The sequence below is a fragment of the Suricata suricatta genome, chromosome 13, assembly GCF_006229205.1.
Source record: "Suricata suricatta isolate VVHF042 chromosome 13, meerkat_22Aug2017_6uvM2_HiC, whole genome shotgun sequence".
NCBI classification, from domain to species: Eukaryota; Metazoa; Chordata; class Mammalia; order Carnivora; family Herpestidae; genus Suricata; species Suricata suricatta.
In genome coordinates this window covers 3,505,295-3,531,311 of record NC_043712.1, presented here as the reverse complement: position 1 = coordinate 3,531,311, position 26,017 = coordinate 3,505,295, and the positions used below count along the sequence as shown (strand labels likewise).

The 26,017-nt window shown below is 54.2% G+C and overlaps 1 protein-coding gene across 1 annotated transcript in view; it reads right to left on the bottom strand.

Moving 5' to 3' along the window:
* Window positions 1–26,017, bottom strand: part of DDX31 (DEAD-box helicase 31) — a gene marked incomplete at its 5' end in the record, with an annotated part of 66,862 nt that overhangs the window by 15,733 nt on the left and 25,112 nt on the right. The window contains 5 exons of the mRNA XM_029921051.1: window positions 1,235–1,403; window positions 7,618–7,729; window positions 13,574–13,655; window positions 18,550–18,689; window positions 20,213–20,263. Coding sequence (XP_029776911.1) covers window positions 1,235–1,403; window positions 7,618–7,729; window positions 13,574–13,655; window positions 18,550–18,689; window positions 20,213–20,263 — 554 coding nt within the window. The remainder of the gene's footprint in view (window positions 1–1,234; window positions 1,404–7,617; window positions 7,730–13,573; window positions 13,656–18,549; window positions 18,690–20,212; window positions 20,264–26,017) is intronic.

Here is a 26,017-nt window from a genome sequence, read left to right as displayed (position 1 = left end):
AATGCTGAGCCTCAAAACCACCTTGTGAAATAGCTGAGAAACACGGGTTTCCTTCTCCCTTCTGCAGCTGAGGAGACTGAGGCTCGAGAAGTGAAGCAAAGGCTCGGCCCAGAGCTCAGCAGCTCCCGTCGGAGTGCAGCTGGGACCGAAGCCCGAGTCCCCTGCATCTAAGACCGGTGATCACCTCCCTGCACTGGGTGGCCCACTCTGCCTTTCGTCACTGCGTCCAGAGAGCCTGGGCCCTGACCGGGGGACGGCGCACGAGCAAGCGGGCAGGCGGGCACCCGCAGAGAAGGGGGGCACGCCCCCAGATTCCCCCAGTCAGAGTAAGCCTACTCTGACATTTGTAATTCATAAGCAAAAAGAAGGATGTGCAAGGCAAGGTAACTGTCCAGGGCGTCCAAGGATTCTCGGCTCCCAAATCCTGTTCAATGTTTCCCTCCTACTCACATGCCACACAGGTGGGGACACCAGGCCATCCTGGTGTCCCCATAAAACCAGTCCAAGGTAACTCCAGTATTCTGGCTCCAGCAAAGGGGCTGGCTCTGGCACTAAAGGAGCACCTTTTACAAACGTATTTTGCTGAGGGGAGTCATCTCAGGACTCCGGGAGCCGTGGAGGTGGACCTGGAGCACTCCCCACTCTGACTCGGGCCTCTGGACAGTTTACCGCATGCCTTTGAGGGAAGGGGACAGGCGGGCTTGCCTCTGTGGGCGCTCGCACCAGATGCACCTGTCAGCACCGAGGAGAGCGGCCGGGGCAGTGAGGCCCCACCCAGACCCTCCCACCTCACCAGGACAGGACCAGGGTGACTTCCCAGAACACCCCAGAAGTTCTCGCAGAGGCGCCGGGAGGCTGACCAGGGTGAACCATGGCACACCTGAAGCTCCGACTCCAGCAAGGCCCCAAGTCGCTGAGCCGGTGGGCGGCGGGGGCAGCCCCACAACACGCGTGTCTTGCTGCCCCAATAGTCCCACCACCATCTGGACCCGACAGGACGGCCCCACCGCATTCTGCAGGCGCCTTAAAAACATTCAGATGAAGTGTTTTCCCTCTCAGTCTCAGCACTTACCATGCTGCGAGAGGGGCGGGTGCTGGTGATGATTTGCCACAAAACCCGAAGATGGAAGGGTTCACAGGGATCATGCGGCAGCCCGGCCCCCACCCCCACCTCCCTGCTGCCGTGTGCGCAGACCTCCCGCCGGCTGTCCAGGGCACGTGCAACTCCTCTCACCTGTTCATGTTTACTTTTCTTCTCTTTACAGCCGGGACACTCAGATTTTGGGGGGCATCTCTCAGCCCGAAGCTCTTAGCCACATGACCGAGGTGCAGTGCCCGGACGTGGAAGATGTGCTTCAGCTCCCGGGGGTAGGTTGCGTAGGCTCGAATGAAGGACTGCAGAGCTGGGGGGAGAACGGGGGGGGGGGGGTCAGGATGGGGTCTCAGAGCGCCACGTGTGCCTGGCGGCCTCCTGCGCCCCCTCTTGCCAGGCAGCCCAAGACTCTCAGCACAACGCAATGGACCACCTCAATGGTTCCTGGTGTGTTTTCTTTCAAATTCTTCAAAAAGCATCTACAGGGCAGGACCCAAGTATCACTTGAATAAACCCAACAGAACTTCGGACCTTACTGTGTAAGAACCCCTAGGGGGCAGGGCCCCCTTCCCCTCGCCAGTCCCGGGGCCTCGGACGGCGGCAGCTGCTCCGTGTTTGCCGCAGAAACGAGGGAAGACTGCTTCGTAAGAAACTAAGACGTGATCAAGGTGGTATTTTCTCATGAAAAATGAAAGCCCCAGACCTTTATATTCAGAAAGAATTTTCCTAATTCCATTTATTTTTCAATAGCTAGTCCACGCAAATGTTATAAAATTCAGAAGGTCCCAAAGGCTTTATCGTGCCTCCCATCACACCTGTGACTCCTGCTATCAATGTTCACGCCACGAGCCCCGCCCTCGGGGCCCCCATCCACGTGTCTGTACTCCTGGGCGTATAAATCCAAATTCATTCCAAAGTACCCAATACTGACGGCTAGTGGGCTTCTTACCCATGTATCTGAAAAATGCATAAAAAAAGGAAATTCGAGGTGGCCTGGGCGCTCAGTCGGTTGAGCGTCTGACTCTTGGTTTGGTCTCAGGTCCTGATCTCACAGTTTGTGAATTTGAGCCCCGAGCTGGGCTCTGCGCTGACAGTGCGGAGCCTGCTTGGGATATATTCATTCTCTCTCTCTTTCTCTCTCCCCTTCCCCATCCCACCCCCGTCTCTGCTTCTCCCCTATAACGTGCACACACTCTTTCAAAACAAACTTTCAAAATAGAAAAAGGAAATGAAAACAATTTTAAAAAGGAGAAAGGCAATTATTAAGTTTCTAAAACAGCCCATAAAACAGTTCATCCCCTGAGGACTGCCAGCAGTTTGGAGATGTCCATCAGACACTCCATGGTGAAAATTCCAGCCCTGTTTTCAAGATACGAGAGAGGCCCCCGTTCTAGAGCCCAGCGCTGGGCGGATAAAAGGCAGAGGTGGTTCCCAGGCGTTGAGCTCTGGCTACGCCTTCGCTCAGCACTCGTCTGAGGAAAGAAAGATGTCCCTACACCCAGCTCCCCTCAAATACACTGCAATTCCGGTGACGATCAAGTGTCTCCTCTCCTCGCTCCCACGGGGCCGGAGGGGGCTCTGAGAGGCCCTGACCCCGGCGCTTCCGCGGGCTGCGCGTCTCACGGACGGGCGCAGGCGCTGGACAGCAGCCTCTCTCGCCCTCGCTGGTTGAGCCACTGGACTGGCAAGTTTGCCCACAGCTTAGACCTGATATCCCAGCAGCACCTGGAGATTGGCGTTTATGAACAGTAATAAAAAGTGTCATTTTAGCAGATCAGCTCCTGGAAGGATCCTGGGAATCCATCAAAGCTCTATTTACTGAGTAAAGTGAACTCCTTTTCCCAATCGATGAGAAATAATAACCAAGGTAACCCGTCTGTGCCCCTGTCTGAAATCTGTGCTCACTCCCCCTTTTTAATAACTGGGGACCAGTTTTTCCGAGGGAAATCTTCAAAACGGTCCACACTGTTGGGAGGTTCTGACACCAGGCTCCGGTCGCGGAGCTGCACACTCCAGGCTCAGGGAAGCCGCCCAGCCACCACCCAGGGGACGCGAGCCTCTTCTCTACGGCTCTCTTTCCGGACCCACCACACCGACTCTCCTCTACAAGAGCAGACTGCGGCCTTGCCAAGTCAGGCGAGGCCAAAGAGTCCCTGCTCGTACGATCTGGGTCCCCGAGCACCGGCCCAGGCCTCCGCGCACCCCGCTCTCCCTCTCCTGCACCGATCCTCAGAGCCGAGGAGGGCCAGCCTCTGTCCCCGGAGATGGAGGCGCCCAGCTAACGAGTTGGCCAATAATCAGCAGACGTGTCTTCCCGTCCACAAGCACTTGGGCGGCATTTCACGCTGCAGATATTTACTAACCCCTCCTGTCCTTAAGGCTCCTGTCTCACGCGGGACAGTGATGGTTGGTTGTCCTCACATCCTTAGACTCCCATGTTTGGATGATTCAGAGAGGCAGGAATTTCAGGAGCCGCAGCAGCTGTCTGCGGATCCTTCCGAGGGGCAGTGTCAAGAACAGGTGGTGGCAGTAGGGGCTGTGGGGCCCGAGGAGCAGAGCAGAGAAAGCAGGCATTTCTCCAAGCTGGCGGAGGAAGCCACAGTCGCGGGCTCCTAGCTCAGGGCCATGAGGGAGATGTGTTAAGGGAAATTGATCTTAAAATACCCCACATGGGCATCTCATCCCTGTTGGTAAGGTCAGATTTGTTCCTGGACACCTGAGCACGAACAGTAGTACCTTATGGATGTAAAGGATGGTACTTAGGATCAAGGGGGCTCTAGCCCGGGATGGAACCTCGGCACAGCCCCAGAACACACATCTGTACCGGGTAAAGGCACACGCACCTTCCTAGTGGCCACACCGAGTAAAGACAAACTTGACCGAGTACCTGCCTATCTCGGACCACACTGAGGGCGGGGCTGACCTGTCATCGGTGGTTTGGGTTTTCTGGACTTTGAGAAACAGCGCCTGCCAGCCCAGCGCGGCCCCTCCACACGTGGCCCGGGCTCTTCAGGGAGACCTGGGGCTGCCTTGCCACAGGAAGGCTGTCACCTGTATGGACAGGACACTGGTTTCCGAAATTTTTGTTCAGGAGTCTCGAGGTCAAACTTAGGTTCCCACAGCTTGTAACCACGTGGATCCCTAGCCAACAGAGGCAAGAAATGAGGGAAAAGGAACGCCTGGGCAGCTCAGTCGGTTAAGCATCTGGCATCCTGGTTCCAGCTCAAGTTGTGATCTCCTGATTTGTGGGTTCAAGCCCCGTGTCGGTCTCCGTGCTGGCAGCACGGAGCCTGCTTGGGATTCCCTCTCCCTTTCTCTGCCGCCCATTCTGTGCACATGTTCTCTCTCATTCTCTCAAATATATAAAGAAACTTAAAAAAAAAAAAAAGAAATGAGAGTAAAAAGGGGCAACTGCTTCTGGAAACTGACAACAATTAAATGCTGGTTATTAACAATGACTGGGTCAGAAAATGCAACAGGAAGCTAACGCATATTTGGCCCTGTTTCCAACGACTTTTCTGCCATAAAGGCAAAAACCAGCTGCTTTGTTAATTATTCATGAGGTGGGCTCTGAAATAAAAGGGAGGCAAATCAGCAGTGGGGAATTTGCATATGCAGATTGAGACGCAGAAGATAGCTTCGATTTCTGATGTTGTGAACTGAACACCCTTGCAGTAGCAAGTGCGTGTGCCCTCCCAGACCTACGGAAGTCACCAGGCTGAGTGCTGGCAGAGCACGGGGCGGGGGACGACCAAGATCTGCTACGGGCTGACCACCACCGACGTGCCGTGGCAATCAATTAGCAGAGAAGAGAAAGGCAGGTTTACTCCCTTCTCGGTGCCTAAACACGGCAGACGGCGCCCATTCAGATATCCTTGAAAAAGAAGGCAGGTAGGGCCCTGGGGTTGAGTGTCCGACTCCTGACTTCAGCCCAGGTCATGATCCCAGGGCGATGGGACGGAGCCCCACGTTGGAGTCAATGCTGAGCGTGGAGCCTGCCTGGGGTTCGTTCGCTGTTTCTGTCTGTCTCTCTCCCCCGTTCTCTCTCTTGCTCTCTGCCCCTCTCTCTCACTTGCATGTTCTGTCTCTAACATAAATAAAAATTAAAAACAAATAAAAGTGATGCTAGAGAGAAAAGAGACAGAAGACCAGTAACTGCCCATTTCTTGGTATTCGCGACTTCTGTGGCAACGGTGATGAAACCACGAAACCACACCCCGCGAGGACCCTTCGCCACGGCCTTACTTTGGGGACCCGGACACCTTGAGATGGCTGTGGTCTCACTAGAAGACCTCAAACACCTCTGACGTCAACACCGAAGATGAAGACGATGGTGCGGCTCTATTTCTTTTCACCGCGACTGCACCAGGAAGCCTGAAAGCCTGTGCCTGACACCCGGAGGCCACTGCCCGGAGGCCACCGCCTGGCGGCCCGCTTTGCCTGCCACGAGACCGCTCTCCAGTTACCCGGTGACAAACCCATCTGCTCCTCTCAAGAGACACGTGCCGACACTCCACCGAAGGTGGGTTCTTAGGAAAACCCTCAGGAAGTGCTGAATTCACTTTAGGGAAACGCTCGGACAGGCTGCCACCAACTGGCAAGCCGGCTGGGCACACACCAGCCACGGAACAGTGGCGAGGGGCCAGCACGGGGCTCCTGGGCAGAAAAACCTTGGTCCAGGGTTATGGCAACAAGCAAGGGCTGCTTTTGTTAAGTGCCAAGGTATACAGTAGGCACTCAAAAACATCTGACTAACGCATTCTTGTCACCTTTTCGCTGATGGCCACGACTGCCTGGGACCCGCCCCCCAGCACCCGCCCTTGCCCCCAGGTTCTAGGCTCACGCAGGCCATCCTTTCCCACCTCTGCAGATCACGCCGCATCTCTGCTCCACATCCTGCAATGGCTCCTGCTCCCCCCGGGGTACCCCAGAGTCCTCGACAGACTCCACGCCTGCCTCTGCTGCGCCAGCCCTCTCCCCCCGTGGCCAAGCCACCCCCGCCGGAGCCCTCTGGGCCTGGAATGCCCTTTTTGCCCCTGCCGCTTGTGACCTTCAGTCTGCTCGTGTGGCCTTCAGAGTAGGGTGCACGCTGACCCTCCGTGTAAAATGCACTCTGCCCAGGTACCCCTTCACCTCCCTTACCTTTGTCTTTCCTACAGCTCTTATCATCTTTTTTTGTTTGTTTATATGTTTATTATTGAGACAGAGAGAGACAGAGTGTGAGCGGGGAAGGGTCAGAGAGAGGGGGAGGCACAGAATCTGAAGCAGGTTCTAGGCTCCACGCTGTCAGCACAGAGCCGGACGTGAGGCTCAAACCCACAAACTGTGAGATCATGACCTGAGCAGAAGTCAGACGGTTAACTGACTGAGCCCCCCAGGTGCCCCAACACCTCTTAAAAGACTACTGTAACTATGCTCATTGTCTGCACCCACCCCCTCAATATCAGAAAGGTCTTCCATCTGCTTTGATTCCTGATGTATCCCAAGCACTTAGAACAATGCCCAATTCAGTAAGTATTTGTTAAATAAGCGATCGGCTCAGGTCATGATCTCATGGTTTGTGAGTTTAGTTCAAGTCCCGCACTGGGCTCTGTGCTGACAGCTCAGGGCCTGGAGCCTGCTTCCGATTCTGTGTCTCCCTCTCTCTGCCTACCACCAACCCCCTGCCCAGTGACTCGTGCTTTTTCTCTCAAAAACTAATGAACATTAAAAAATTCTGAAATAAAACAAATTTTTCAAGTCATAGAAGGAAAAAGATGCTACAGTGCTTTACCCTGGTAAGCCAGCCTGGCATCCTTCTCAAAACAGCAGATGGCCACCACCGAGAAGTGAGGGGCTCCGGCACTCACACACACGCGCACGTGTGCACAGACCGTCACCGGCCACGACACACGACGCCCTGCCATAGGAAACACAGGTGTTCTCAGCCCATCCCCTGCGAGCGCTCAGTTCTCTAGTGAACTGCGGGGTCCCCTAGGGCCCGGTGATCCCAGGTGCCAACCTAGCCTCTAAAGGGCTGAATATGAAAGAAATACTGAGTCTTTTGTAAATTTCCTAGGCACTGGGTTCAAGGTCTATGGCCTTCCTTCAACACTATTGTTTCTCACTTTCCTTTGTACTTCCAAGCGGAGACTGCTTGGGTCTGATGCCTCCAGTCCCTACCTTCATGCCCAATTTCCGCCTCTACAACAGTCCCCGCTGATGCAGTCATGTCTCCTCCACTCAGTTTTCAAGAGAGATAAGACTGGATCCCTGAGATCCACTGGGTCCAAGTTCTAGGCCTACATAAGCCAAGGTAAAGCCTCATCTGTGCAAAACATGGCGAAGGATGAAACTGGCGTTTAATACCACTTGAAAGCCTTCCACGCCTGCGTCCAGCCCCTGCAGAACGGGGGAGACGGAAGGCTTCCGCTGGCAGGCAGAGACCCCCGTCCCCACCCTCCACCGGCCGCCGGGGTGCGGGGGGAGGTGGGGATGGAGTTCCGAGGGCTTCCCAACCCCGAGCACCTGTGAGGTCCACCCACCTTTCTTTGCCCACGAGACCCTCTTCTCACTGGAGTGCACGTAATCTTCAAACAGCGTCTGCAAGACCGTGGCTCGCTGTCGGATTTCCGGGGGGCCGGCAGCACGGGATTTCTGGGAGGGTGGCGGAAGGATTAAAGGAGAGGCAGAGTCAGAGTCAGGAATAATGAAGCGCTTTATAATAGATTTAATAACAGTAAAATCACTCGGTAACCACCGAGGGGCCAACAAGGGTAATCCTTTCAATATTGCTAGAGGAAAAACGGGAGCCATAAAGACGTTAAAGTCAAGCAAAGATGAAGACGGCTTTGTGAGGGAGCAGATCGCGTCTGTTTACTTATTTACTTGTTTATGGACTAGTCCTCCTGGCCTCCTGTCACTCACGTTCAAAATGAAAGCCCACCGGAGACCCTCCGGAATTTTCCGAGTCCACCTCGGGCATTTAAAAAGTCACGGGACACGGGCAGGTTTCACAGGACTCCTGTCTCGTGGAGGCCTTAAATCCTCCTCTGTGCCCGCCCCCCCCCCCCCCAGCTCGCTCCCTCCTCACTGGGACAGCTGGGCAGGCCTAAAATGCAGCCCGTCCTTGTGGGAACGTCAGAGCACGCTCTCCTGTTCCTAGGGGGGCTCTGACTCATATTTCAGATCCATTCCTTCAGCCTGGGACCTAGCGAGGAGCGGGCTGTCCCGTCACACCGTGTCCCCAGAAGGCTGGTTCAAGCTCTGCAGCAAGCGTCCTGGTGTCAGGAGCGACATCTGTCCGCACTAAGTTCTATGGATGGAAAATGTCCGTAAAATAGAGTTCCGTCCTCTTCATTCTTCAACAATCCCAGAGAAAACATTTCCTTTCTTTATATCCCCCTAAAACGGAGTGTTTTTTTGTTTCCTGTATCTTTTTTTCTTTTTTTTTAAGTAAGCCCTACACCCAGTGCGGGGCTCAAACTCATGACCCCGAGATCAAGAGTCGCATGCTGCACTGAGCCAGCAGAGCGCCAGCCACACCCCCCCCATCTCCTACATCTTAAAACAAACACAAATGCTTTCTACTGAATGTGAAACTGAGATCCCAAAGAACGCAGATTCCCCAACACAATTTGGCTAGTATGTTTCCCCGAAGACACGGACTCTCCGTGATGCTACGGAGCCTCAACAGTCACCACCAGTCACTGTGGGCACGGGTCACCAGGAAGCAGCCAGCTGCACCCCAGGCTGTGCCCCCGCGGAGGACAGGGGCCCGCGCCTGTGTCGGGCTGACCACAGGCTGACCGTGCCTAATGGGGGCTCGAGTCCCCTTCGCTTTTAGAGCTGCCAGAGGAAGACAAAGGGGAGGGGAGGAGAGCCCTTGTTCTCTGGGTCTGTGTCCCTCTCTGGATTAATAGAGATTCAACCACCTGAAAATGTTTTTAGCTTTAGTCAAATCATCCCTGCTACCTGTTTGGTTGATGGCAGTCTAGCTGATTTCACAGTACATGGTCCCCCTAAGGGTTTTATCCACTCAAATGTCAAGAGAAAAGTCACTCAGGAGCTGTGTTATGAAAGTGGACATTTACTATTGTCTTTAACAAGGATTTTTTTTTTTACCCTCTTAACTGATGTGAAATGCAAACTTTTTTTTTTGCTGCCCTCCTTTCGTTAAGCCACCTCAGCAACGCAACTGTCACCTTCCTTGTGTGTGTGTGTGTGTGTGCGTGCGCGTGTGCGTGTGTGTGTTTTTAATATGAATGTGAAATTAGCGAGGATGCCCTTTCCCCTGGCGGACAGAATCCTCTGTTATTAAAAAGTAAAGCACTTTAATAATGAAAACTTTTTCCTCTTTTTCCTGTGTTTTAACTGTTTAAAATTAATGAGAAGGGCAGAATGGTTGTCAAAGCGATATTGAAAGCCGGGCAGCCAGGCCCGAATAAGCACAAAAATCCCTCTAGAGTGTTAGATAAACAGAGCTCCAGCCCGCCCGGATCCCTCTGTTGGTTACTGTATACACTCTGTAACAGCTCTCAGAATAGATCTGAGAGCCAGGGAGGCAGAGAGGTTTCAGAATTCCAATAAAGGCCTCAAATTAAAGACAGCCTGGTGCGAATTCCAGGAGAAAATTAAAGAGACCTCAAGCTTAAGTGACAGGTGACTTGCTTCTGTGTCACAACTGTCAGGGGATTTAGTGATAATATGGCAATATATTACAAAGGGCTTTTCTTATTCCCCCTTTAGGTTTCAAAATGAGGCATCTTTTCTTCCCAACCCAAAAAAAAAAAAATACATACACACACATATATAATGTGTGTACAAGTGAAATAGGTAGAAAAAAGGCAATAAAACTAGGTTCACACGTTTGAGATGATGAGGTCAGTTTTAGGAAAATAGAAGAAAAAGTTAATGGCAGAAAACATAATATGCTCAGGAAAAAGCATGCCTTCCTCTGCCTACCCCCACTTCCAGAAATACTTTATTTTAAAATTGCCTCTCTTGAGAACGAGGGATTTTTCCGCTGTCTTCTGGGGAGGACAGTCTAAATTTAAACTGAAGACAGGGGCAGAGTCGAGCGCGCAGCCCCGGCAGGTGAAGCGCCCCCATAATGAGAGCGGGCCAGACCCCGGCGGCACGCCCGCCCCTCGAAGCCGGCTAATGAAGCTGCCCGGGAACTGGCAGGCCGGGCGAGGTGAGGAAGACGCCTCCCCGCCGGCCACACGGGGCACTCCTTAGTCCGTAAAGCCCTCCGGATCCTGCAGAGAAGAGCCGATCCCAAGGGCTGAGCGGGGGGCTGCCGATCCCATCTTAATACCTGACCCTGCACCGGCTTGTCGTTAAGGCCCGTTTACGGGCATATTTCATAGGACAAAAAAACTCATAGAAGTATGCTTGGGCGTGCGCATCTTTTGAAGATGAAAATTTCATGTCTATCAAGAGGCAACAGGAGTTGAAGACACTGGGGTGGATTTTTTTTGCCGTTGTAGAAGGTTTTAGGTGGCAGCGGTGGTGGGGGAAGATGCCTTTTTCTTTCTTTCTTCCTTTTTTCTTTTTTTGGAAGCACGTCTTGATACTGCTAACTTCTAAAGTATTTTTAAACTAAACGGAAGGATTTTGTTTTAATCACTTTATTGCCGAGCCGAGTTTCACCCTCATGCTTCCCTAGAACCTTCTAAGTGCTTCCCAGTAAAGTCGAAAGAGCAAATTTATTCTCTTTGTAGGTGGTGAACATTCGCACACCCAGACGTCGCCATATATATTTTATGTACCTAAATATGAAATATACATTTTACAGATGCTTCACTCACTCTCCTTCTGTTCACAGAAGCCCAAAAATGTATGTGCCAGAGGGACACTTACAATGGACTTCAGCTGAGTGAGGAGAGAAGGGAGGCCGTACAGTGAGGGGTCTGGCTGTGCGCGAGGCCTCGTCACCGAGCTCACGTTCCCACGCCCAGCACCGGTTCATGTGCGAGACAACTGGCCACATGGAGAAAAGCAATTAAAACACAGCGATTTCTTATGAGAAACAGAACTAAAAGGCATCCAGCACCTAGTTTATTCTTTTGACTACGCACGCAGACCACACACAAAACACCTTCAGCCTGTAGACCCCTAGGGTAGTAATACGGTCAATTTCACGGAGTTTCCCTCTGGCCTTCGAATTGAAGTTAAATTCGGTCAAACAGGCCAGGTCTTCATCGACAGGGCCTCTGGGGCCTGCAGCGCAAGGAGTTTTCTAAGCCAACCTGTTATTTTGGGTCATTGAAAGCCCAACCTTGCCGAATGTTTTTTCTTTTTCAAAACAAAGTTCACCCCTCCTTAAAAATATAAAAAAGTTCTGTTTGCTGCCCTCCGTCAAGACAGGAGCTCGGGGTGGGACGCCGGAACGCGGCCCCCAAGTGTACGGAGCGCACTCGGCCTCGTTTTGGGTCCGCTTCACAGCAACCTACAAGGTGGGCGCTCTCCCCAGTCTGCAGACGGGAAAGCCAAGGCTGGGGAGAGGAGAAGCTGCCCAGGGCGGCAGAGCCACCAGCGGTGAAGCAGGGTCTGGGACCCGAGTCTGCTGCCTTGGGGCCCCAGCTCCTACGCGCAGTGTCCCCGAGCCTCCCCTCGAGCAAGCTTCAAGGCTGGCCTCAGGCCAAGGAAAGGGCTTCCAGACGGAGCAGGACAGGAATGGCCTCGTCCACTGACCCGCGGCCCCATGACCGTCGGTGAGCTCGGTTCGGGGATAAATACCAACAGCCCAGCCAGTCCTAGAAACTGTACGAGGGGACGGACTGAAGCATTCCCATCTCATTTGTAACTTTACCGCTTGCTCCCATTTCTGGACAGCAGGCGGATGCTAACGCTCGACTGTCCCGCACCAAAAAGCACTGAGCTTCGTGTCCGAGTCTGAACTTGGAATCCACAGCTGCTACTAACTGATGACGTTGCCGACACCCTTCAGGACCTGTGTCGGGTTTTCAGGTTAGCTTCTACTCAATCCTCCTGACTCCTTGACGAGCACACTAATTCGGTCTCCAATTTACATATGAAGAAACCAAGGCTTAGGAAGGTCCCGTTTTGCCCCACGGGCCGAGGCCATGCCCTTAACCTCTGCCACACTGCCCATGGTCCTGGGGCTGTGAAGAAGCGTCTGAGGGAACATGGTAAAACCCCACCCAGAGTCTGTACTGGCTTCAGAGAAGTCTGCAGGACCAACGAGTGTCTGTCTGGTGACCCGTCCGTTCCCTTGACAACAGACTATTAACACGAGAGGTTCCGAAGCCTGGTGCAGCAACACTGCTTAGAACCTGCTGATCCGTGCAGTCTCCCCGGTTTGCAGGGGTGTTGGTCGTGGCACCCACCCGCGTCTTGCCCCTGGGACGATGGCGGACATCGCCTAACTGAACAGCAAGCTGCCTCCGCTGCCCTGACTCCGTCAGTATTACTGCGAGCCAACAGCGCGAGCCGCCTGCTTCCGCAGCACTGGAGGCCGAGACCCTGTGGACGTATCTGCGTCGCCTCCACGCCTCAGTTTCCTCATCCAGGAAGTGGGACGAGAGCGCCCATCTGGAGGGGCTGCTGGGAGGATTGAACGGGACCAGGCGCAGGACACACCTGTGACGGCCCCCCGGCCTGTTCTTAGATATATTTTCTTAGGGTTCTTTCTGGAACAAGAGGACTTAAGTCAGGGCCAGTCAAATCGGGTCCCAGCCTCCGGGACAGTATCGATCCAAATAAAGACACTTTGTGACGCAGGAAAGAAACTCTTAATTAAGCCTGATCTATTGGGCTCTGATTTTCCAGTCTATCCTCAGACAAATAAAAAAAACAAACATAAAATAGTCCAATAATTAATATTTCGTAGACAAAATTACACACAGCACACAGCACACTGGTGTCTGTGACAGGGCGGGTACAGGGCTGGAGAACGGCTGCCCCCTGGGGGGAAGCCGCAGAGGGTGGCAGGAAAGGGTGCTCAGGGCCGATGGAAACTGCTCAGGGTCCCCGCTCGGAACTACACGGAGACACAAACGTTTCTCTTTAACGATCTCAACTTGACCCGTCCTCTGTGCACACACACACACCTTAAAAAAGGATGAACTGCATGTGTCTGTGTGGAGACACAGAGATACCAGCTCCTTCCATGCTGTCCCAAGGGATGGCCCAATCAGCTGTCCTTGCTGAGCATCTGGATGGGGCACCAGGGCTGAGCGGGTAACCCTGCGTCCAACTCACTGTGGGCTGGATCGAGCCCTCCTTGCCCGGAAGCCCGCTGCTGCCCCGCAGGCTCCAGGATGGACGGCCGCCCACTATCGGGCTGGGACCAGAAAACGCCTCCACAAGTGGGGGGGAACCACAATCAAGGTGTGGACGCATCTCATGTTCCCGGCCCCTCAGATGAACATGCGCTCGTCAGAGGAATTCACCATGCCACACCCAAGACCCCCACGTCCCCAAATCAAGAGAGCAGTCCTGAGTGTCCGCAGCAAGGACAGTAATAAACCTCACCTGGGGTCTCCAGCGGCTCCCTTCAAAACAATCGTCCCGTGTCAGGACAGACAAAATGTCTTCCAGCTTAATCTCGGAAACGCTGCAAAAGGAAGGGCACGTCAAGGTGAGTAAACGTGCTACTCTTTCAGCAACCTCCGGAATCTTGATGCATAAAGCTGGCCTCATCTCCAGCTGCTCAGAGGTAAAACAGAAGCTACACCTTCATGGAAAGGAGAGAACTTTCCTAAACCTTCAGGAGTTTGGAAGGCAGTGACCTCTGTGATGTGACGGGACAGAGGAGGTCATATTCCCAACACTCTACTCCCCAGGGACTTTCAAATAAGCTACGTTTAAAACTTCCTTTATGGGCATCCCATCACTACTTCTTCCTAACTCTCAAATATGAAAAAGCAGGCCTGCTTATTATCAACACGCTACCTTGAGCAGATGAGAAAGTATAAAAACAATGCAGATAGTCCCTTTAGTTGTGTATTAAAAAAAAAAAAAAAAAAAAGGCCAGGCTAGGGCGGGGGGCAGGGGAGGGGAATGTGTGGCTAAATGTCCTTACTGTTGGGGTCAACTCCTCAGGGAAGGCTAACAAGGGACGGCGGCCCCAAAACTCTCTTCTCTCCTCGAAGAATGCCTACCCCCTTGGATCTTAATTATGAAGGGGTGAGGACCAGAGGGCCTCTGATGCGTGCAGAGCTGTGTAAACAGCTGAGATCAGGACCTGGGCTTCCTGGTGAACGGGAGCAGCCCGAGCCACAGGAGGCCCCCGCTGCCCGGTGGCCCAGCGGGGAAGCCTCCGTGCCAGCCGGTCTGCGGGCCACAGCGCTGAAACGCGGGGCGCGGGCGCACAATCAAGTGTTACAGCCGAAGGAAGAAACAGGAGCCGCTGAAAACACACTTCCCAGGGAGGGGGGTAAAAAAAGGGAAGGAGGAGTTCTGGGGAGAGAAACAGATCATAAAAAGATAAATGATTTCCTTGTATGTTGTTTTTCTTTTTTTAAACGTTAACCGCAAATTAAAACATGAATGGCAACCTCTCAGGTGGGAGAAGACACTTCTCCCCCTTCTCCCCAAAGGTTACTCTGACAAAGCCATGAATGAAAATGTCACGTCTCTGACAGCGACTCACCTAAAACGTGTCACCGCCTCCCTGAGCACCCCCGGCCCCCACCCTCCGCGCTCGCCACCGCTGCCAGCTCACAGCCCCACGGAGCCTCACTCCAGGGAGGCAGAGCGCGTAGGGCAAGGGTAGGAGTTTGGGGGGGGGGGGGACGCGATTTCACAGAAAATGTCTTTTTCATATGAGGGAGGGACGCTGTGGCCACTGAATTCGCCTCTTGCTGACGCCAGAGTCTGAAGGTGACGCACCGCACAGTCCTCGCCGCTTGTCTCACGGACTTGCCCCTGCGCGCCCCTCGTTTTCTCGAGGAGGAAAGGAAAAGGAGCAGAAGGACTCGGGGTGAGACCTGGGGTGAGATCGGAAGCAGGGAGAAAGGAACCAAGAAGGCCGCTCGCAGACAGGGACACAAAGAACTAAGCACACTGCGGAGTGGTGGGTTTTCCAGAAGGCACGTCAGGGTGAACACTGCAGCCGGGGCGCCCCTCTGCCGTGTGTCCCGAGGACAGCGCCGGGGGCCAGTCCCCACCAAGTGAACGGCAGCACAGAATGAACTGGAGTGATTTACAGTTTAAAAGGGCCTCCCTCCTGTTCTAAGAAACCGGGTTGCTTCTGCGGAGCAAAGCGAATCTACTCAGCTTGTTTACGGTTCTGTCGGCAGATCTGAGTCGCCCCCCCTTCTATGAAAGGATAGAGAAATAAATTCAGGGACCTGTCTTATGCCTGATCTAAGAAATACATGGTCTGTATTTACATTTTAATAAGCCAGTGACGACTTTCATTAGAAACACGTTTAAACGGGATGCGGAAATCAGTTAAGAGACTGGCAAATACAAGAGTCCAAAGGAGCAGAAACAAAGTCCTGAGTCAGCCAGAGGCGGCAGCGGCCCAGGGTGCCCGTCCCCCGCCCGGGCTGCTAAATTGGGCTGTCAGAGCGAGTCCGTGGCGCCCCGCGTCTGCAGGTGGGCAGCGATTTGCCGTGACGGCCCCTGCTGCTGAGCGCCTCGGCCTGCCTTCCCGAGTCCCCCTGTAACTCAGCGGCCGCCCCGGCTCCCGGGCTCCCGCCCACGGTCCACGCACGTGCGTCTCCCTTCTCTTCCTGTTTTTGTTTTTTAATATTTAGCAGTGTGAACTTCTGGTTCCGCTCCGCTTCTTTCCACTGCACGCTGTGTAATTAGTTCTTCGTAGGTATGATTCTTTGAATTAAGTCAACAACAGCTTATACATAGATACCCAACATGCATCTCTTCCTCGGACAGAAATCTGGAAGCATCACCCACAGTTGTAACATCGTGACTCGGGGCTCATATCCGGGGAGGCTGGTTCTATCAGGCCCACGACCCGGGTTCAGGCATAGATGCGTCTGTAGGTGCATTTTCTGGGCAGAAATGGGCAAGGCTGCCCCCGCCCCCGGAGTAGATGTCCTCTCCACAAGAGACCCAAATCTCTTCCTCTGGGTACTTCTGTCTTCATCCTTCCGAACCCCCGCGCAAGCCCAAACACCGCGAACCACTGGGCTCTCAGAGCTGTCTCCTCAGTGGGAGTGTGGGGTGTTGGATTTCCCACCAATGCCGCTGGCACGGTTTTTTCCAGACGAGAATGACTATCCTCTTACATCTTTCAAATACACGTGGCTATTCTTTTCCTTTTATTTTATGTTTAATGTTTTAGTATTTTATAAGTGTTTACTTTAATAATAAACATTATTTTAACGTTTATTCATTTGAGAGAGAGAGACTGTGTGAGAGAGAGAGAGAGAGAGGGAGGGAAGGGGAGGGGCAGAGAGAGACTCCCAAGCAGGCTCCATGCAGTCGGCACAGAGCTTGATGCGGGGCTGGGTCTCATGAACCGCTGAGATCCTGCCCTGAGCTGAACCAAGAGTCAGATGCTCATCCAGCTGACCACCATGTGCTGCTCTTTTCCCCTCATAAACTTGGTTCATATCTGAATCTTTTGGAGCAAACAGCCTGAACGCGAGCAGGAAGGAAACCTGAGAGCAGACAGAGAGGCAGGTGCCTCTGTGCCGGTGACCCTGGCCTGGACAATTATCTGACTTTGGGACCGTCAGCACTCACTTTCCCGAGCTCGCTGAGTCAAAGCACACGAGCACGGGAGAACGTCTGGGAGCCGCGGCCAGGAAGGGACGGAGCACACGGACGGGGAGGTCGAGAACAGAAGGTGGGGGAAAGCAGCCTGGGTGAGAGGCCGCCGAGGTGCAGGGACCGCGTGTCCTCCCAAGGATGACCGCACCCAGCTCGGAAAACGCGTTCCGGAGCCCCACGAGTTTCCGTGCTGCAGGAAAGCCGCGGCGGTGCCGTGACAGGCTCCCAGCCTGTGAGGACGGGGCAAGAGGCACAAGGGGAAGGGGTTACGTCCGTGGGCTTTCATTCAACCCCCGACTTCCAGGGTACAGCTGCCCACTGGCACGCCAGCCTAGGACCAGAGAGTGCCCGCAGAGAAGGGCTAGCGGGCCAACGCCCCAGGACACTCAGAATCCAGCCCGAGAGGAAGTTCTTGGTGCAAAGTGATTGACCAACTGAACTGACCAACAGAATTCCTCTTACAAGGAAGACCAAATGTGCAGCCTTCCTGAAGCAAAAACCACTCTGTCTGTGGCCGGATTGTTCTAAGAGACAAGAAACGAAAGGAAAACGCAAACCAGCACCAGTCGGGCCCCCGAGACACCACCGCCTGGCTCCTGCCTCCCGCCTCCGAAGGGTGTGCACAAGGCCCGCTTCCTGAGAAAGCCCCAGCCCCCAGATGTCCTGAGCGGGCCCAGGACCGCGGGTGCAACTCGATCTGCCCTGGGTGCAGGGAAGGAGGGGGTGAGAGAAGGAGCGAGAGGAAGGAGGGAGTGGGAGGGAGGGAAACGGGGGGAGAGAGAGAGAGGGAAAGAGGAAGACAGAGAGAGGGGGGAAGAGGGGAGGGAGCCAGGGACCGAGGGCTCTGCAGGTGGGGGCGGCCCCCCGCAGCTCTCCAAGGCGCTGGCCTGCATGTGGCCCCCAGGCCGCCGTCTGGGAGCCGCGGTGCCCGCGCAGAACGCAAGGACTCCGCCAGCTCCACACTCGAGACAGAGCGTGGCCGTCCTGCGTCACGTGAAGCGCCAGGCCGCGCACGCACAGCACCAGGAGGGGGGAGTCACGGTGCCAGCTCCGGCAGCACTCGGGCGGCCGTCGGGGCGGCCCCCCTGCCCGGGCACACGTGTGCGACTCTCCCCGCGCCTCCTGCGCCTCCTGAACGGCTCTCGCATCACGGCGCCACGTGTGAGCGGAGGGACGTCTTGAGAGCGGACCGGTGTGAAAGCCGCACGCCCAGGCGAGCTCCCTCTGCCCTGGTCGTGTGCGGCTCGGCCCCGTCGAGACCCCGTTCTCCGTCTTGGCTTTGCTCGCCTTTCCAGAGCGGGGTCTGGGTCCACTGGGGGCCCGGCTGGGGTGGCGACAGGGCGGGCCGCAAGGCTGCGCCCCCAGGGGACTTCCTCCCTGGGGGCGGGGGCTGTGCGAGGGGTCACAAGTATCCTTTTGTTTCCAAGACAGATCCTCTGTAAAGGCACCAAACGCCTCGCACCAAATGCTGCGGGTCCTCGGGAGGCTGGCCGGGAGGGCTGGGCCCGCCAGCACACGCGGACCCCTGTCTTAAAGGAAAACCAAGCGCCACAGGTCGCTCGTGACTTCCTGTGGCAACGCAGCGAAACCGTCATGTGCTGACGGGGTGAAGGGCTCAGGGTTCGCCACTGGCTATTCTGGGACCCATTTAGAGATCACAAGGGTTAATGGCTCTTCGTCAGCTTACAAGGCCCATCCGCTGTAGAAAGCGACAGAAAGTTAATTAGGTGAGATCAGCCGAAACTGCGTGCAGGTTTCTGACTCACTTGATTTTGTGAGAAGCCAACGAGTTGACATATCCTGCCTCCGAAGGAGCCAAGATGAGCAGGCTGCTCCCACGGCAGCCAATCCGGGCGGTTCTCCCGATCCGGTGGATGTACTCGGCAGGCGAAGACGGGGCGTTGTACTAAAAAGGGTAACAAAAATGAAGGCATTCGCAGATCAAGGCATTGCCATTAATTGGAAGTGCAGTGCCCCTCACCTGCCTCCAGGTATCCCAAGAATTAAATCCCGGTGCTATGGTTACCCTCACGCAACCCCAAGGAGAAGCTGCTCAAGCCCGAAAGCCCTGCCTTCCTTGGAAATAACGAGGCTCTGACGCGCGAGCGTGAACAGCGGCCAACTTCCCGACGAGCCAGCGCCTTCCCATCCCAGTAGCTCCTTTGTGATTTTACTCCTCCACAGGTCTCTTCCCCTGACGTGACCGCGCAAGGTGAACACGGAGGCGTGCGGGGGCACCCTTCTGTAGGACGACCGAGTGACCTTGGCCGGCAGACGCGGCAGTGGGGCTGAGGCCACAGAGGACTGGACAGGGTCCGGGGGAAGGGGCTGCCTGCCCTGACCGGAGCTCAGCTCTGCTGCTGGGACCCCGGGAGCCAGTGCCCCCTCACCTGACCGCAGTCCCGCCCACTCCCGATGGAACTGGGAGGGCTGAGGGCAGCCGGGAGGCGGGTCCCCCTCGGGCAGGACTTGCTTCTGCTACCACGGACAGCAGTCCTGACCTGGGGGGCGGTGGGGGCAGGCTCTAACTCAGCAGAACGCATTTTTACAGCATTTCACATTTCTATGGCAGCAACTTCGTTATTACGAATAGGAACTGACCACATATCCATTCTTGTTTTTTTCTTTGCTGCTACACGAATCAAAGATCAGAGGCCCGAAGTGGACAGAATGATGAGGTCTGGCATATGAAATTAATCAACCTCACGATCTAGAAAACCTCTAAACAATTGTATGTGTCTGCCCCATCCCCCACATTAAAGTTATCCTGCCGTTTTTATCTTTACTTGGCCGTGTGGCCACCAGGCAAGAAGACACAATGCCTCCAGTTGCCAAGTGGTCTTCTGCAGCGAGCAGATCAGATTTCCTAGCCAGTGACAGGCACGCAGTTCCACTAACATGTGAATAAACCATGACTCACGTAAATGGGGCACACGTCCCCTGGCCCTCACACAGAAGGGCTTAAAAATACCACTCTGCAGACTAACGAAAAGAAAAAACAAACCCGAAACCACCAGACTCTAGTGCTAACACCTGTGCCCTCTGGCGAAGCGTCTAAGGCGAGAGGTGCGTGTAAGATGTTGTCAGGACCTAATTGGCCCCTGCAGGTCAATGCACACGGACACGACGCTCAGGTCAGCTGAGCATCTCCTCCTGGACACAATGAGGCCTCCCGAGGGCCCGGGTAATTCCTGTTATTTTCCGATTGCTGAAACTTCGTGTGTGACAGGCGTCAGTCTGGCCGTTCCTCGGCAGTGGCTGGGCGGGCTGGGTGTGGGAAGATCCGGGAGAACTGGGCAGGTCGCTGGTCGCTGCCTGGTTACCAGGGCAACACCCAAGAGGCTAATAATAATTATTCCACTTAAAGCCAACTCGTCTACTCACAATCGTTTATTCCTGCCTTGAGCTTACACCTTAATTAAAAATTACCTGAACAATCCACGTGACTTGAGGGAGATCCAAACCCCGAGCTGCAACATCCTTTAAAACAGAAAAGAATATGGCTTACCACTGAGTTTCTGAGCTGTTTCAGGCCCATGGGTTCACCTGATAATCTCCTGCAAACCACGAGGGCTCACCAACCCCCAGTGTGCACAGGCACGCACACGTGCACACACACCCGCACACACTTCAGGGACCCACTGAGGTCCATCTGTGGTTAAATATTCTAACTCGGGGGGGCACCTGGGTGGCTCAGTAACTTAAGCATCTGACTTCTGCTCAGGTCATGATCTGGTGGCCTAGGATTTCGAGCCCCATGTCGGGCTCTGTGCTGACAGCTCAGAGCCTGGTGTCTGCTTGGGATTCTGTGTCTCCTTCCCTCTCTCTCAAAAATAAATTAAAAAATCTAACGTAGGGCAAGTTCTACAGAACACGTTGGTGAGGCGATCACAAAACGTTCACCTATTAGAAGAACAGAAACTGCAGGTTTGCCCGAGAATCTGTCTTCATCAGCACGTCATGTAAAAATTCTGAGAACTTCCAGCATCTTATCTGAGAAACCACTCTCTGACAGACGAACGCAGCCGTGGGTTATTATCCCCACCCCTCACCCATCAGCAGCGCCCACCGACGACACGGCCGTGAGACGTGCATCTGGAAGACCACCCCGCGTGCTCCCTCATGGAGGCGAGTTGCACAGCGTGTGCAGAGGACCCCTCGGCCTCAGAGAGCAGTGAGTACCAGGGGATGCCCCCCCTCTTCTGACAGCTACGTTACAGCCCCAGCCAAAGACTCAACCAGACACGAAAACTGTAAAAGCAAAGAGACGTATTTTTTCTTTACTTTTCAGCTGGTTGCCATTCAAAAAGCAAAGGCTTTCTGCTCTGCAGCGTCTGGCCATCCTGGCAGAGGGACGAGAGAATGGGCCCCTTTCAGTTTTTAGGGATGCATTTACACTGGGCATTCATCTTCGAGCCCCACCGTCATGACAAGAATATTCCCAGGCGACATCTGAGTGCTCACCGTACACCAGACCGAGTGTGGCGTTTCGCCTGCGTTCTCCCGAGCGATCTTCAAAACAACTCCTCCAAACAACTGTTACTTCCATTTGACGAACAGAAAACCAAGATTCAGAGAGACTAAGTAACGTGTCCAGAGACACGCAGGTAGTGGAGGTAGCCCTGGAATCGTGAGTCCGCTTTACTTCTCTAAGCTGTGCGTATCCACCAAAGAGACGCTGCATCCCTCATAAGCTGCTGGCAGGAGTGCAAAGCAGTATAAACCCCACGAGTAGGAAATCTGGTAAAATCCAGCAAAACCACACAAGCACTTGCCCTTTGGCCCAGATGCAACGGCACTTCCGGAAATCCATCCCAAAGATACACTGGCAAAATCACGACACGCTACCTGCACAAGGCTGTTCGCTTCGGGAGTACATGTAGCAGGTCTGGAAACCCTGTGTCTAGCAGGAGGCGGCGGCCCGCAGCACAGCGGGGCCACCCTCCGAGGCAGAGCACGGCGCCGCCGAGATGGGGTGGGGGCCCCGGGGCACTGCAGGACAAGGGTCCACGACCTGCTCTGGGTGTGCCGAGGGGCTGTCGTGTGCGATGGAAGGGAGATACAGGTATGTCTGCTGGCATTCCAGAAAGCAAGCATGGAGCAAGAAGCCTCCCCAAAGCTTACACAGCAGCTCACCTGGGGGGGAAAGGGGCCAGGGCTGCGGACGGGGCAGAGGCTGGACTTCCTTTAATGGACTTGTACAATTTTGACTCTGAAACAACGTAATGTTTTGACATAAATAGAAAGATAATGAGCTGGTACGGGTATCGCCTATTCTTGCCCAAAACAAACCCAACTCTAACCGGGTGCGTTGCTCCCAGCTCCTCATTTACAGGCAATGAGCCGGACCAGGAGGGCCACGACCCACAGGTGGAGTACTCTAAAGCACCGAGTCTGGTTTCCTCCAAAAAAAAACCCTAGGGCCAGATAAGGTGGGTACCAAAAACCAGGCACGAAGTGGGCAGATGGGTAAATGGAGAGACGAACCGAGAGATGGACCGGGAGTCCGCAGCCGGAAGGCGGCTCACCAGAACTACCAACTGCGGTTTTGTTCGGCGAGAGGCACTCGGGCGATTCTTATATTTCCCTTTCGCACTCTCCTGTATCGCTTGCTTGGTCTTTGAACAACAAATGCATATTATCCCCCCCACCCCCGAAATCTTTACTTAGAAAAAGTCAAGCCAAGGAGCACTGGCACATCCTTCACCCAGATTACTCATCAGCCGAGAATTTCTGGCGCATCTGCTCTCTCTCTCTCTGCGCACACATTTTCCAGAGCCTGCTGCAAGTGGCAAACACCACGACGCTTTATCCCTAGCTACTTCAGCACGCACCTCAGTAAAAAGGCCCTCCCCTACACAATCACAATACCGTTATCATACCTAAATAACTTAGTATTAAATACCGCTACTTCCTAATAATCATTTCCTATTCAGATTTTCTCCAACTGCACCCAAGACTGACTTTTACAATTGTTTTTCTTTCCCAACCTAGGAAATGAGTCCCAAATCACACTATTTTTATTATATTCCTCTAGACTTCCTTAATCTAGAAATGATATCCGTGCCCTTAATATTTGCTTAGTTAGCTTTTTGATAACTCAATTTTGAAGGCGGCCAGGAGTCCCAAACTACCTCCCAGAGTCTGTATTTGCCTCAGTGTGCCCTCACGGGAAGACCGGGTGGAGCTTTCTGGCAGGAAGACCGAAGGGCGGCGTGGACTTCCCAGCAGCTGACACGGGAGACGTGAGGGCGCCCTGTCCTGCGCGGGCGGGTGCTGTGCTCGATCCCGAGGAAGCGGCATCCACCAAGCAGCTTCCTCCACCTGAAGGCACCTTTCTCCTCTGTGGCTAACTCGGCAAGCCCGGGAGGGGCTCTGAGATGGCTTCCTAAATGCTCTTGCCCGAAGGTGTCAGTGTCCGTCGATGGTGACCGTGCAGCCTCGCTGTCCCCTGACGGCAGCGTGCAGCTCCTTTCTGTGGTTCCCTTCCATTTAACAGCTGCCATTTCTCCATAAAGAACAGCCTGCCTTCCTCTCCCCTTCAGTATCACTAAGGATTTACATACATAGGGCTCTTCTGGAAAACAGTAATCCTACGCAAAGTTTCTGTAAGAAGCAGGCTAGAAGAACCACTACCCGTGTCACCCAGAGGCGGGGGCCACGGAAGACCTTGTCCCACGGTCACCTGACCCGCCCGCCAGGAGCGCGGGGGGCAGGCCAGGATTTGGCCGCCTTCGCTCCGATGACACCTGGGTTTGCCGGTGGCCTCGGAGTGGTGGCGAGGCTGCATTTCTCAGGTGCTAAGCGGAAGTTAATGCACTAAGTGTGTCAACCACCCACTAAGTGTTTGCAGACAGCTCCCACTGCCCTGAAAACTGAAGGCTGATGTTCCCGAGCTGACGCCTTTGAGAGCACAATTTAGAGAGTTCTCTATCTCAAAGGGGAGCAGGCGTTGCTTTCCACACTAACCACAGTTGATGTCTTTAGAAAAACTGACGGGTTCTTAAATCTGCTAAGCTCTTGTTAGGAAATGATTTATTTTATTTAAGTGCTCTGCAGTGGGAGATGCATGTAGACAATGGCTGTCTGAGCTTTACAGACAGGCTTTGTAAAAAATGTAATGCTCGTTGGTTTAGTAAATTCAACCAGGAAACACAGACGAAACTCTGAAACAGCAGATGACGTTCGTGGAAGTCACTGTGCACAAACACGCTGAAACGGGGAGGAAGAACGCCAGCAGCCTTCCCGGGACCATTCGAGGTTCTATTTCCCACTTGGGGGGACTGGCCAAGACGCCAGCTTCCCATCTCCCATGACTGCAGGTCTTGGAGGGGGACCCTCCCTGACAGCCCCCACTGCCCAGGCTCCCACGCACCCGCCACCCCCAGCCAGTCCTGCAAATCCATCTCCGATCCTCAGCCTGGGCTGCCACAGGGAACGGGACAAAGGCACAACCTTCATGGCCTGGAAACAGAACTGGACTCCACCCTCACTGTAGCAGCCACATCACCCGGGCAAGTCAACGCAGCTCGCTGACCCTCAGTCCACCCACCTATCCAACGGCTAGAAGACCCACCCCATGGGTCCCATCTCTCGAGGTTGCAGAGGAGATGGACCGGACCGTGTTTGATCAAGTGTGTTGAGAATTACAAACCCACGCATTTCATTCCATGACGAAGTAGGAACCGGGCACGGTGGCAGTTAGGCAGTGTGATCTGCGTGCCCACGCACCCAGTCCGGGCAGATGAGCGGGGTCTGCTCCCTCCTCCAGAACGGCGTCAGCCAGCGGAACCGGACCTACCGGAAACTGTCCTCCCCCAGTCTCAGCCAAGGCTTTGGTTCTCTGCCCCTCTCAGAACTCAGATTCTGCCCAATCGTATTCCTTTAAGCTAATTAGGGCAAAAGAATTACTAAAGTCAGTTCTGAAAGACACTCAACGGTAAGGCCGTGAAGGCCCGGGGCCTGACAATGGGCCGCCTCCCTGAGACCAAGGAGTACAGATGGAAGGCAGCTTGCTCAGGTGCCAGCCTGTCAGTTGGATTAAAATGACTCATTTATTTACCCAAGAACCTCACAAAGTGCTTTTACTAACAGGGAGAGGGGCCTGCCGGTTCTCTGAGCAAGGGACGAGGCAAATTCGCCTCTGCCGCCTTCCCGGCCTGCCAAAAGTCATTACTGCCGTGTGTGGAAAGCCATCAGCGGGGTACAGGCCCCCGTTGTCCGGGTGACAGATTGGGCTGCGTAATCAGAGGAGGAAGGAGAGAGTGCAGAAGCTGTCAGAGGCGAGAGAGCTTGGCTGGAGCCGCCAGAAACTGGCAACATGAGTTAGCGTAACCGAGTCAACAGCCAACCATCTCCAAATGATCTTGCCATTAACACGAATGAAATAAAGTGGAAAAGCTAAACTTTACCTCCAAAGCGCGCCCCAGAGAGAACCAAGAAAGTCGACATTTGTTGTCGGTGGTGAAGTGACACTCCCGTGACTCTCCCGGCCTCATCTCGCGGCCTCCTTTGTCCCCCAGCCTCCTGGCACAGTGGAAATTCCCCAGGAGGAAGGGAAAATAAGAACCGCACAGATGTGACGGTGAGCTTCAAGACAAAAAAGGAGTTGGGGGCGGGGGGAGCAGCACAGGTTCAGGTGTCTTCTGAAGGCAGGCGTGTGCTGGACAACCACGATCTCGTGCAACGTAAGCCAGCTAAGAGACCAGGCGGGGCTGGGGGTGCCTCTCTGCGCCAGGGACAAGGGGCCTACACTCCCTTTCTCCACGGCCGGCCGGGGAGGGCCATGTGCATGACAGAAAGCCCCGTGTGGGCCTTAAAACCGGAGGCAGCTCCGGAATATTTACCCGTTGCTCTGGGGGACTTCCCTTTACCGACCAGTCAATGTAACAGTGGCACTAAAAACACCTTCCCCACCTTTGGCTTACAGGGAGGAGCTCTGCACCCCCAGCAGGAGGAAATATTTTGTAGGTCATCTAATATCCCATATCTGATTCCTTTGATTTCTTAATTCCATTTGGGAAAGTGGGCTTTTGAACTTTCAACCAGCTCCTTCCTATAATCCCTACTCCCGTAACTTGGCTTCTTAGATCTACTTCTCCGGAGGACACAGATTTACATTGCGAACGTGTAAGGACCCCACTCTCACAAAATGGTCTTCTGCCCCAACTACCTTTTCCCTTCTGTCACCACGGTGTCCCTCATTTGTCGAGAACCCACAATAAGTACACAAAG